Below are 11,940 nucleotides of genomic sequence, written 5' to 3' on the forward strand. Positions count from 1 at the left end.
TTAATTATCTCCTCAGGATTTTTTCTTGTTGTAACAACCTAATCAAATATCTTTTGGTTGGCAGCCTTATTCAATTCTTCTAGCTTTTATCTTTTCTAAATTGCTTTTGAGACCTGATCAATTAGCTCTTGTTGCTTAACATGATATCCCTCTATGACAGCTACTTGCTTGCTATCTTATCATCTATCTTTTCTATATTCTCTTTCAACAATTTATGATTATGCTCTAAAGAGAACTGTCGTGCTTCTTGAAGACACTCCCAACTCTTGAGCCATCTATTATATGATAGTGATTTTATGTTTCTTGCTAGGATTAGGGTATCAAAATCAAGGGAGCTTGAGGAGGTATTCAGTTGCTCGCCTTAAGATATGACTCTTTAGGTGAACTTGATAGACAATGTTGAGTGGAATTGTCTGTAGAAATATCATGCATAAAAGACATATCAAGGCCAATAAAGTCTTCATCTTTAGAATCTTAAACATCTTGACCTTACTTCCATGACCTGAGCACTCCTCCTTATTTCAACCCTGTCGCCTAAGCTGAGGACTCCCCCTCAACGTTTGACTTCTCCCCTTTTTTGACATTAACCGACATGGAGAGAAAGAGCCATAATAGCAGCTCTGGAAGGAGAGGAAGAAACATCAATAGCATCATCTATGATGGAAGTAATAACTGGCGATGTAGGCATGACAGCAGGCTATGAAAAATATGTCAGAGCAGTGGATGAATTGTAACACCATGATTTTTCAAACAAATTTTTTTTTCATTTTAAATTACAAAAATTCTCATAATACATTTCACAAAAATCCCAATAATCAATTAACAAAACACAATTCCATAATAGTTAAATTAATAATCCAGGATCCTCCAAAAGATAACTCTTTATCTCGTGTGTACAATCGAACCGTCGCCTTCCCGTGATCCTGAAAAACACTTGAAACACATAACACATAACACGGTAAGCACGAAGCTTAGTGAGTTCCCCAAAATACCACATACAACTCATTAGCCACTCGAGGCTATAACTATGTAAGACCCTCTTGGTCAATGTGTCTCAGTGGGACCCTCCAGTCCCGCAACTCTGGTGGACCTTCCGGTCCTAACTATGGGACCCTCCGGTCCCAACTCTGGGACCCTCTGGTCCTAACTCTAGGACCCTCTGGTCCTAACTTTGTAAGCTCATAATACTGATACATAGCATAAATCACATATACACAATACAAGATATCACAGTACTCAAGTAAACACATAAGATCAACATATACACAGATTACTATAACAGCATAAGTCACAAAGACAGTATGCATGATAACACATAACACATTATAAATAAATAAGACCCTCTGGTCGATAATGTACTAAGACCCTCTAGTCAATAAGGTAATTAAGACCCTTCAGTCAATAACACGAATAAGACCCTCCGGTCACACATAAATTACCACACGGTTAAGTATAGTGAGAAGACTCACCTCGGGTGGCGAACATATCCTATAAATGCTGCTGCTACACTCCGGCTTCTATCACTAAGCCAAACCCACATATAACCCCATTAGGATCTAAGACCAACCTTCAAATTATTAGGTCTAAACATGGTCTACCAACCTCGTCCATATATGACTCGAGTCTATTGGGCCCACCATGGCCCAATTTTCCAAATTGGGACCAAACCCTTATATGGGCCTTACCCTAAAGCCTATCTAAATATTCTAGTCCACATGACTGCTCTTGGATGGTCCATCAATGGCCCAAATACTAAAACCCAATAGGAAGGCCCAATCACAAGGCCCAAGTAAAAAATTTAGGGTTTTCACATAAAATGACGATTATGGTTAAATATTTCTCACTTAACCCATTAAGTCCATTATTCCACTAATAGATCATATAATAAAATTGTCATGGGTTTTATCTTCAGTCCACTAGTCCAAACGCGGGTCCCAATAGGCCCAAATCAACAAACCCAAAATTAGGGTTTTCTAAACCCTAATTAGGATTTCTATCCTGAACACGAGCCAACCCGGTCCAATATTAAGTAATTGGGCTAATTAGGGTTCCACCAGGTTAACACCACCCACTGCCACCTTGGGCAATGGTGGTCGACGGCGGCTCCCGGCGGCAGCCTCCATTTCTAACGGTGGTGGTGGTGGTTCCGGCCCAAAGAGTGCATAAACAACCTCAAACATAAAATATACGTGCACACAGCCACCTCCCATGGTGGCTGGTGGCGGCAGAAGGCAAAGCTAGGTGGCAGCCACCACCTTAAGGTGGTGGTTGTCGATTTTCCGGTCCAATCATTTTCATATAACACCACAAATGTCGAGAATAGCTCATGTACTCGACCATACATAGCTCAGCCACCCTCACCGGCGACTGCCATAACTGAAATGAGCAGAAACGTAACCATAAGGTCACCGGCAACAGGTGGCGACGTCCCACGACGTCCATCCGGTAGAAACGAAGAAGAAGAAAGAAGGTGGGTGGCTGGTGGTCTTACCGAGGGCCTTCAGGTCACGCCAGACCTGTGCAACGATGAACGCGGATGAAGCCGCCGATCTCGGTGACTCATCGGGCTCCTTTATGTCTCCGACAGCAGCAAGGAGATTGTGCTCAACGACGCTTCAACGATGAGGCAGCAATCGGCGGTCTTGGAGCCTCTCACGGCGACGGCTGAAGAGAGGTTACATGATGGTGGCGACGACTTCCACTTTAGGTTTAGGGTTACCCTCCTCTAAGTGAGAGGGAAAAGAAACACGGAATTAATCCCGTGACATGTGAAACTTTGGACCTTTTGACAATTTCAGCCATCCCCCACGAAGCCTTCTTCAACTTTAACCCAATATTTACCTTTTTAACCCATACTTCCATAATTCTCTTCAATTTAAATCCCAATAGTTACCTTGCAGCCCCTGATTCCATAAATTCATTACAATTAAGGTCCAAAACTTACCAAATAGCCCCTACCCTCCGAAATCTTTACAATTTAAATCATGAACTTACACGTTTAACCCCCATAAATCCAAAATTACATCAATTGGCTCCCCCGACACCCTTACTCCGCTAAATGTTATTTATTTTGGAGCTATAAATCTTTATCTATTTATTTATTCAAGAATCGGGATGTTACATGAATATACAACTATAGAATATCCATCTATAGTGGAAGCTAGAGTTGTGGATAATAGCTTCTCAATGTTATCCAACTGAGAATATATGTTATCAACCTTCAAGTCTAGAAAGGCTACATGGGAATCTATCTTTGAAGACAAGGCATGCATGGCAATTAGAAAGGTGGATAAGGTGACAAAGTGAAAAGCAAGCCGATGTTATTAGGACGGGAAAATAGTATATCTCCTAAAGGTTGGAGTCCTTTAAGGAGTGGGTTGTGTAACTCGATGGACCTTTGGAGGAGAGACTAGAGCATCTTCAAAGGAAGAGGAAAAATATATAAGTTTCTTTAGGGTAACAAGCATATAGGTATTTGTATGAGTACTCGCGTGTTCTTCAGCTGACTAATAGCATGACTTGTTTCATTGGCATGAAGAGACGTATCAGCAAATGTAGATTGGACACAATTTAAGAAGGATCCTATGGAGGTGGTTGGGTAGGGTGTTTTCTACCGTTTGAGATTCATAAATACTCTCAAAATCCTCTCAACTTATGGTAGGATTCAATTGGGGTGTCTTTGTTTTCATAATATGAAGTTCCATTTTGCCATAAAAATAACATTTGAAGATCTCTACTATAAAAACTTCAAAAACAATGTTTTTTATTTTGATAAAACATGAGCATGTCACAGCACAATAAACAATTTCTTAGTGAATAGTGTATTTCTCACTCCTTATCTATGAGTCTACTAAAAAGGATGTGGTTACTATAAAATATTTTTATGAGGGCCCATTTTGTAGTAAGGAATATAAAACAAAATAACAACGTTGTATAGGAGAGAAACAATGTAAGGCAAAACACATTTTGAAGTTGCCACACCATTACTTAGTGGGACAAGAAAAAAATGTTGTAATCAATGCAAAATGCATTTTAAGGGCCTATTTTGCAACGGGATGTAAAAACATAAAAACAACGTTGTATACTGGAAAACGAAATCCTACAAAGCCAAAAACGCATTTTAAAATGGCCACACAATTCTCAATGGATCAACAGAGAAATGATATGACCATTGAGAAAAACTTTTAAAGGGACTATTTCATAGTTGGGAATGTAAGACGATATGACCATTGAGAAAAACTTTTTAAGGGACTATTTTATAGTTGGGAATGTAAGACGTAAAAAATGACATCATATTAGAACAAAAATGGCATTGTATAGAGGCAAAACACATTTTGAGTAGGTCTCCTAAGAAATAATATGGCCAATACACAATGCATTTTTAAGGGTATTCTTTTGACCATTTTACTATAGCCCACTTAACGAGTTTCATGGTTAAGTTGGTTAACTTTTTTGCAAAATTAGTCCTAAAAAGTTCAAATTTAGTCCCTGAGGTTTGAAAAAAATTACACCACATGGTTTTTTAACTTTATTTTTCGTTTTTTGTATACTTTATTTATTTTCGGTTTTTTTATAAATATATGTACATTTTTTATTTTCTTTTTATATTTATACTTTATTTATTTTTATTTTTTAACTTTATTTTTCAACAATTTTTTTAACCTTTTTACCTTTTGTTTTCTATTTTTTAGTGTATATATAGAGTATATTAGAGGTTTTTTTTTATTTTTTTTATTTTTTTTTATTTTTTTTTATAGGTTTTTTAAAATTTCTTTTCGTATTATATTTTATTTTTTTCACCTTTTTATTTTTTTTTCTATTTTTTGTTATTTATGGTTTTTCTAATATTTTTTCTAAGGTTTTTTCATATTACAATTTTTGTTTTCTATTTTTTTTTCCTATTTTAGTTATTTATGGTTTTTCTAATGTTTTTATTTACTTTGATTCAAGTAAACGAACTTGAATTCAATATAAGTTAGTATAACAAGTTTTTTTTTATAAAGATCGACTATTATTATTTATTTTTGTTTTTTAGTCTATTATCAAATTGAAAAATATTATATTGAATTTAATCTATTGATATCACATATAGAAATATGATTTATTTTGCAAGTTATATAACACATTGAAACACTAATTCTTAGTAAACAAACTATATTTTTTTTAATTTTCATTTTTTCGTAACATAAATATAATAGCACTAAAGAAAAAAAAAGAAAAAAAAGAAAATAAGTTGGACCGAAATTACAAATATAAACATAACTACTTTATTTACTTGAATAAAAATAAAAAACAATTACAAAAACTATAAATTATCAAAATTGTAATATACTCTAATATATTAATACATTTTATATTTTTTGAAAAATGTCAATAAAAAGATAAAAATACAAAAAAAAACAAAAAAAAAAACAAATAATTGGAAAACAAATAAGAAAAAAATAAAAAAATAAAATATAATACGAAAAGAAATATGAAAAACCCTAAAAAAAACTCTAATATACTCTATATATACACTAAAAAATAGAAAACAAAAGGTAAAAAGGTTTAAAAAAATTGTTGAAAAATAAATTGAAAAAATGAAAATAAGTAAAATATATATATATAAAAAGAAAATAAAAAATGTACATGTATTTACAAAAAAACCGAAAATAAATAAAGTATACAAAAAATGAAAAATAAAGTTAAAAAACCATGTGGTGTAATTTTTTTCAAACCTTAGAGACTAAATTTGAACTTTTTAAGACTAAGTTTACAAAAAAGTTAACTAACTTAACCATGAAACTCGTGAAGTGGGCTAGAGTGATAATTCTGCGAGAAAGTTGTGAGCACAACAATAATAAAAAAATATCAGGGCTTTTTTTAATTACGCATTAAAAATTTAGGGCTTTTATAATATTAATCCAACCCATGCAGGATACCAAAACGTCGTCGTCTTAATGTTTCATCCCATCGCGTCAATCCCAATGAGTAAATGTCAACTTAACCATTTCACAGTGCCCTAAAAGAATAAATGGTTAAGTCCGAAAATTTTCTTGAGGATTGATTATTTTATGTAAAATGCTCAAAAAAATAGACTGATTTTGTCTTTTATTTTATAAATAAAATATAAAGATTTTAAAATTAAAAGTTTCTTATAGAAGACAAATTAGTAACTTTATATACATATTTGACGGCTTTTAACGGCGTCAATGAGAAGCACTTAACTTAAAAAGTCATAATGAGAAGGATTATAAAAGCAAAAATATCTTTCAGGACACAGACGATGATTTTCGTATACGCCCAACACAATTACTCTTGTTTATATTTGTGAGGGTGCAAACTGCAAAGTTTTCGATTTTATTTATATTCAGAGGGCACAAATTGTTACTGTTTATGTTTCCTAGGGTAAAAATGTAAATTGTAGAAACGACGGCCGATTTTAATAATCGGAGTATTTCCTCATATAGGCATTTCAGCTTTTCATTCTAAAAATGATTTCCCTCCCCCTTTTCTTCCCTCCACCCGCCGGCCCGCCGCGAAACCTCTAAAATTCGGCTACTCAGCAGCGGTGCGCCATCTGCTTCCTGCTTCTGATTTGATACGCATTTTATAAATTCTTATACAGACAATTTTGTTGACAAATCTCTGCTCTTAAGTGCCGAAGATATTTAAGTAAATTTCAGTCTACAGCTCCACTGTAAGTCTTCTTCTATTCCTATTTGATCGATTTTTGTTAATTCGTTAATTCGAAATGATGTTTTTGGTTTGCTTGAGTACTATAATCTATTCTTTTACTTTGGATTTTGATGCATTGCGAATTTACTGTTTTACAATATTGTAAGCTTAATTTTTTTACCATGGAAGTTCGTGATTAATATTCGTAACTTTTTTAGATGTTACCTAAATTATAAATTCCCAATTTTGTCGTTACGTTAATCAAATCATATTCATTTTGAAATACCCATGGACAAGAATTTGTAATTGTAATTTGGGGTTTTTTTTTTGATTCGTGCTAATTTAATCTCTTTTCATGCGCAAGTGAAGCAATAATGGTTTATGATCAGATTGTTTGTCGCTTAGTCTATGCAGTCAGACCCTTTTGAAACTTTACTGATTCTAGCATCACCTTCCTTTTTTTTTAGATCCTTCGATGTTCAAGATTGCTTTGATAATACTAAATGTAAAAGATCATCCTCATTTGGACTTGGTATGGCTCTTTTTCCGTTAAATTTGTTAGTTCTTGAGTATTAATTACATAATACGAAAATGTCGCAAAGAAAATTAGGAAACTTTCGCATATCTTGTAACTTTCATATCACGTAATATACTTGTATTTCTTTTTCCACAGTTGGGATTTTAACAATGGATCTAATATTTCACCACTCTGGGTCTACACCATCTGATGAATCCGCCTTGGATTTAGAAAGAGTTTACTGTGAGCACCACCACCTGAATCTGGCTTCACCAAGTCCACCTTTACAATCTTTCGCCACTACATCAGCTGGTCAACTCTCTGAAACCAATGCTGCATACTTCTCATGGCCTACTTCTAGCCGATTAAATGATGCTGCTGAAGACAGAGCTAATTACTTTGGAAATCTTTTAAAGGGAGTTTTGCCTGAAACTCTTGGTCGATTGCCAACTGGACAACGTGCTACTACATTGCTTGAACTTATGACAATCAGAGCTTTTCATAGCAAAATCTTGCGCAGATGTAGCCTTGGAACTGCAATTGGGTTCCGTATTAGGCGCGGATTACTCACAGATATCCCTGCTATTCTTGTGTTTGTAGCTCGCAAGGTTCACAGACAGTGGCTCAGCCACATCCAGTGTCTACCCTCTGCTCTTGAGGTTAAGTTTCCAGTATCTATAATCATATTGACAAAAAACTGTTGAGTTTATATCAACTTGTCCCACATGGATAGATATAAGTTTCTTGTATCTATAATCAGATTTTGATTTGAATAGTTGGAAATGTTATAGATTTACTAATTAGTAGGTTGAACAGGGACCTGGAGGTGTGTGGTGTGATGTTGATGTTGTTGAATTCTCTTATTATGGAGCACCAGCAGCAACTCCAAAGGAACAGTTGTATTCAGAGCTTGTGGATGGTTTGCGTGGAAGTGATCCCTGCATAGGCTCGGGTTCTCAGGTAGTTTCTTTGACTAAATTAGTGGTAATATATTTAAATTAACATGAATTGTTATGTATATAGATTAGTTGATGTAAAAATGTTTCCTGTTACAATTTAGTGCATACATTGGATGATTTAAATCTGTTCACACCCTTCACAATTTCATCCGTTTTTTGGATGATTTGAGTAAGAGGAAATAACTATTTTTGATGACGTATGTGTATCATTCAATTTATAAAAACTTTGCATAGTGACAACGCAAAGAATATGTTCTTATGGACTTGCAAAAGTTTGTCTGAAAATGGAATATTTGTCTGAATCCTCATGTGCCTATGCACCCTAGCAGCATGGCATTGCTGTATGGAAGAAAAAGAATCATATGCTTTTAGTTGATCAACATTCACAATGTTCTCCATCTAAAATTTATCTAACACTTTAATTTTTAATAAATAAGAAGGTTTACTTATTGTTGGTTGTTTAGGTTGCAAGCCAAGAGACATATGGAACCTTGGGTGCCATTGTAAAGAGTAGAACCGGAAATCGACAGGTGGGTTTCCTGACAAATCGACATGTGGCAGTTGACTTGGATTATCCAAATCAAAAAATGTTCCATCCTTTGCCACCGAGTCTTGGACCCGGGGTGTACCTTGGGGCTGTTGAGAGGGCAACTTCATTCATCACTGATGACCTTTGGTATGGAATATTTGCTGGGACAAACCCAGGTAATTATTATTTATTTATTTATTTATTTATTTATTTATTTATTTAATAGAAAGAAATGAAAGTACGTTGCTATAATACATCCACATTTATCGCAGAAACGTTTGTACGAGCAGACGGGGCGTTCATCGCGTTTGCTGAAGACTTAAACATATCAAACGTGACGACATCAGTGAAAGGAATCGGTGAAATTGGTGGTGTTAAAGTCATAGATTTACAGTCACCAATCAACAGTATAATTGGAAAACAAGTGGCTAAAGTTGGGAGAAGTTCAGGGTTAACCACAGGGACAATAATGGCGTATGCATTGGAATACAACGATGAAAAAGGAATTTGTTTTTTTACAGATTTCTTGGTTGTGGGTGAGAACCAACAAACGTTTGATCTTGAAGGTGATAGCGGAAGTCTCATTCTTTTAACAGGACAAGACGGGGAAAAACCGCGGCCTATTGGAATTATTTGGGGTGGGACCGCCAATCGTGGTCGTTTAAAATTAAAAGTCGGCCAGCCACCCGAGAATTGGACAAGTGGCGTTGATCTTGGACGCCTTCTTGATCTTTTGGAACTTGATCTTATCACATCCAATCAAAGTCTTCAAGGTATGTAATGTATGCAAGCATGTTACAATTCTAGGGTTATTTTCGATGATGAGGGAGGGCATTTACGTCTTTTTGAGTTGGACAATACGCATATGACTGTCTGTGAGTCCTACATAATAAACGTGCCTTTACGCAGCGTTTGTCGTACAATACAGGACTGGACAAGCTTTCTGGTGCTATTTTCGATGATAACGATGAGGATGCCGCGGGGCATTTACGTCATTTGCATAGACGAGAGCAATTCCCCGTCCCATATTTTTTGGTGGGACAAAAATTTGCAATTTTTGTTACTTTGACATCGGTCCCTATGCCAGTCTAATGCATGTCAATCGCAGTACAGCTTGTTGTTCTGATATGAAGATAGGATAAGACTAATTGTAGATGGTTTAGAGAGGTAAATCATTGTTATTAATAGTAAGTAAAAATTGAATTTGAATTGAATTATTTACCTTGTAAAAAAGCTGCATTGCAAGATGAAAGAAATGCGTCGGCTGTAGGGATTGGTTCGACTGTAGGAGAATCATCTGCTCCTGAACATGAACAGACATCACCAAAAGAGAAGTATGAGCCGCTTGGGATAGATATAATAAATCTCCAGGAACCTTCAAAAGGAGATGAAGGTGGCACAGTGGAACATCAGTTTATATCAAGTTTTTCAGAAACATCTCCATCTCCTCGCAAATATCACACTTTTTCTCCACATGAAGAAATTTCTGTCAGCCTACACTTGGGTGAACCCGAACCCAAGAGACAAAAGCAGTCTGACAAATGAACAACTTTTCATATTCAGCTTGTATTGCAATTATCTATTCGTTTCCAATTCATATTTTCATAATTTGGATGCTAAAAATGTTATTATAAAAATGTTTGGTGTCATTGTTTTTGTGTACTTCTGTAGTATGTAACCACTCTCGAAAGAGTACCAACTATTAGGCCACGTTTGTTCAAAAAACAATATCTACTCGGAATCATGACAATGAAAAATTGTTATTTTTTGTTATTCCTGTGGATTCATTTCTGGAAAAAGACGTGAATGATCTTCTCATCCTTATTATCGAAAATATTCCAAACAAAGCTTTGTTGGTGATTTTATTGTCAACAAAATGTTATGGGTAAATGAATTTTACAGACACAAGAGCCTCTTACCATGAGGGAACATTAATTGCTAGTGCTGAATCATTAAGATCAATAGATAGTGATGTGCTTCCGTAGCTATGTCTGAATATGTATAGCTATTAATGCAGCCGGTTATTTGAATGTAGGAATTTAGCAAAGACTTCAAGTTTGTATGTAAAATCGAAGTTGATTCACCCATTCGGATTATCCTTGAGCTAATTTTGTAATACCGAGACATATTGGGCTGGAATGTAGTTCTAGGAAAGTGTAACAAAATCCTCTTGAAATTCAAGTTATTGATCATCACATATATTTTTACAGCCTTATTTATAACTTGTTTAGTCGTGTCCCATGTAATAAACATGACCATATTGATAATCATATTATTGATAACCATGTTGATAACATTGACAATCTAATAATATTAATACTTGATATTAGTTTCCGACAGGTTGTTTTTTTATAATTTCTATTGTTAATCGACACACTTTGGGAGGTGTTGACTACCAATACCAAAGGTGTAATGTTTGTGTTTTAGCGAGATAAATATGGAAGACGTTTATTTCTCGAGAATTATTGATTTTAAGGTTTGATGGAATGTTGATGTGAAATGAAACTCATTTAAATTACATATGATCGCAAGATGACAAAAGCAATATGAAATTTTCGTGAAAGGTCTATGTATATGGATGGATATTCATGGACACAATCCATCAAAAAATGGATATCATAATCGAATTATTTGATAGTAGATAAAAAATGGTTATTATTAATAATATTATTATTATTTTAATCGAATTATTGGAACCTCTTAAAGTTGTGGAATTAATTCACAACTTATTCTGTCAAAAACACTCACTCGTCATTCATACGGTTCTTGTGACACACGATCACCTGGTCACTTGGACATGTCTTATGATGTTCGAGGCAACCTTCATATTCTCTAGTGGGATAAGGTCACTAAGCCACTGATTGAATGTAGATAGTACATGTTTTTTAATAGAATAAACATAGACCTTGTAGTCTACTATATAATGTTTTTAAAGAAATTATTCACTTTATAAAATCCAAAAAATTGTGCTTACTGCAATATATATATATATATATATATATATATATATATATATATATATATACAACCAAACAAGTAGATTAAATACTTTCATTAGACTAAGGATGTAATGATTTATCCTTATCTAAAAGGTATGGAGTTATGAAGCTTGTGTTAGACAATAAGCTTAACTCACTCTAGCATCTACTAACTGTATTTGTGTGGATTATCCTAAATGATTGTTTAGGATGAAGTTTCTACTAATCCTACTGATTGTCATTCCAGAAGAGAAGTACTTAGAAAATTCATTTTCTAAGTGGGAGCAATATGGAACTTTA

The 11,940-nt window shown here is 34.5% G+C and overlaps 1 protein-coding gene across 3 annotated transcripts; it reads left to right on the forward strand.

Moving 5' to 3' along the window:
• The first annotated feature begins 6,294 nt into the window (after positions 1 to 6,294).
• LOC145093619 (protein NARROW LEAF 1-like) lies at positions 6,295 to 10,435 on the forward strand. Of its 3 annotated transcripts, none has more exons than XM_079031814.1 (7): positions 6,295 to 6,679; positions 7,125 to 7,189; positions 7,331 to 7,833; positions 7,991 to 8,134; positions 8,598 to 8,838; positions 8,935 to 9,435; positions 9,933 to 10,435. In XM_079031814.1, the coding sequence occupies exons 3-7, from the start codon at positions 7,345 to 7,347 to the stop codon at positions 10,205 to 10,207; spliced, it is 1,650 nt and encodes a 549-aa protein (XP_078887940.1). In that variant the 5' UTR covers positions 6,295 to 6,679; positions 7,125 to 7,189; positions 7,331 to 7,344; the 3' UTR covers positions 10,208 to 10,435. The 3 variants fall into 3 exon arrangements, with proteins under 3 accessions (XP_078887940.1, XP_078887939.1, XP_078887938.1); XM_079031812.1 differs by having other exon boundaries at positions 6,299 to 6,679; positions 9,897 to 10,435; XM_079031813.1 differs by lacking the exon at positions 7,125 to 7,189 and having other exon boundaries at positions 6,298 to 6,679; positions 9,897 to 10,435.
• The last annotated feature ends 1,505 nt before the right edge of the window (positions 10,436 to 11,940 follow it).

The sequence above is a fragment of the Lactuca serriola genome, chromosome 3 (assembly GCF_051521515.1).
Source record: "Lactuca serriola cultivar US96UC23 chromosome 3, Lser_US96UC23_V15, whole genome shotgun sequence".
NCBI classification, from domain to species: domain Eukaryota; kingdom Viridiplantae; phylum Streptophyta; class Magnoliopsida; order Asterales; family Asteraceae; genus Lactuca; species Lactuca serriola.

Coding starts and splice junctions, on each gene's coding strand:
- LOC145093619 (XM_079031813.1), top strand. CDS start 7,345: ATGGATCTAATATTTCACCACTCTGGGTCTACACCATCTGATGAATCC. Junction 7,834..7,990: donor GTCTACCCTCTGCTCTTGAG/GTTAAGTTTCCA, acceptor TAGGTTGAACAG/GGACCTGGAGGTGTGTGGTG. Junction 8,135..8,597: donor GCATAGGCTCGGGTTCTCAG/GTAGTTTCTTTG, acceptor TTGGTTGTTTAG/GTTGCAAGCCAAGAGACATA.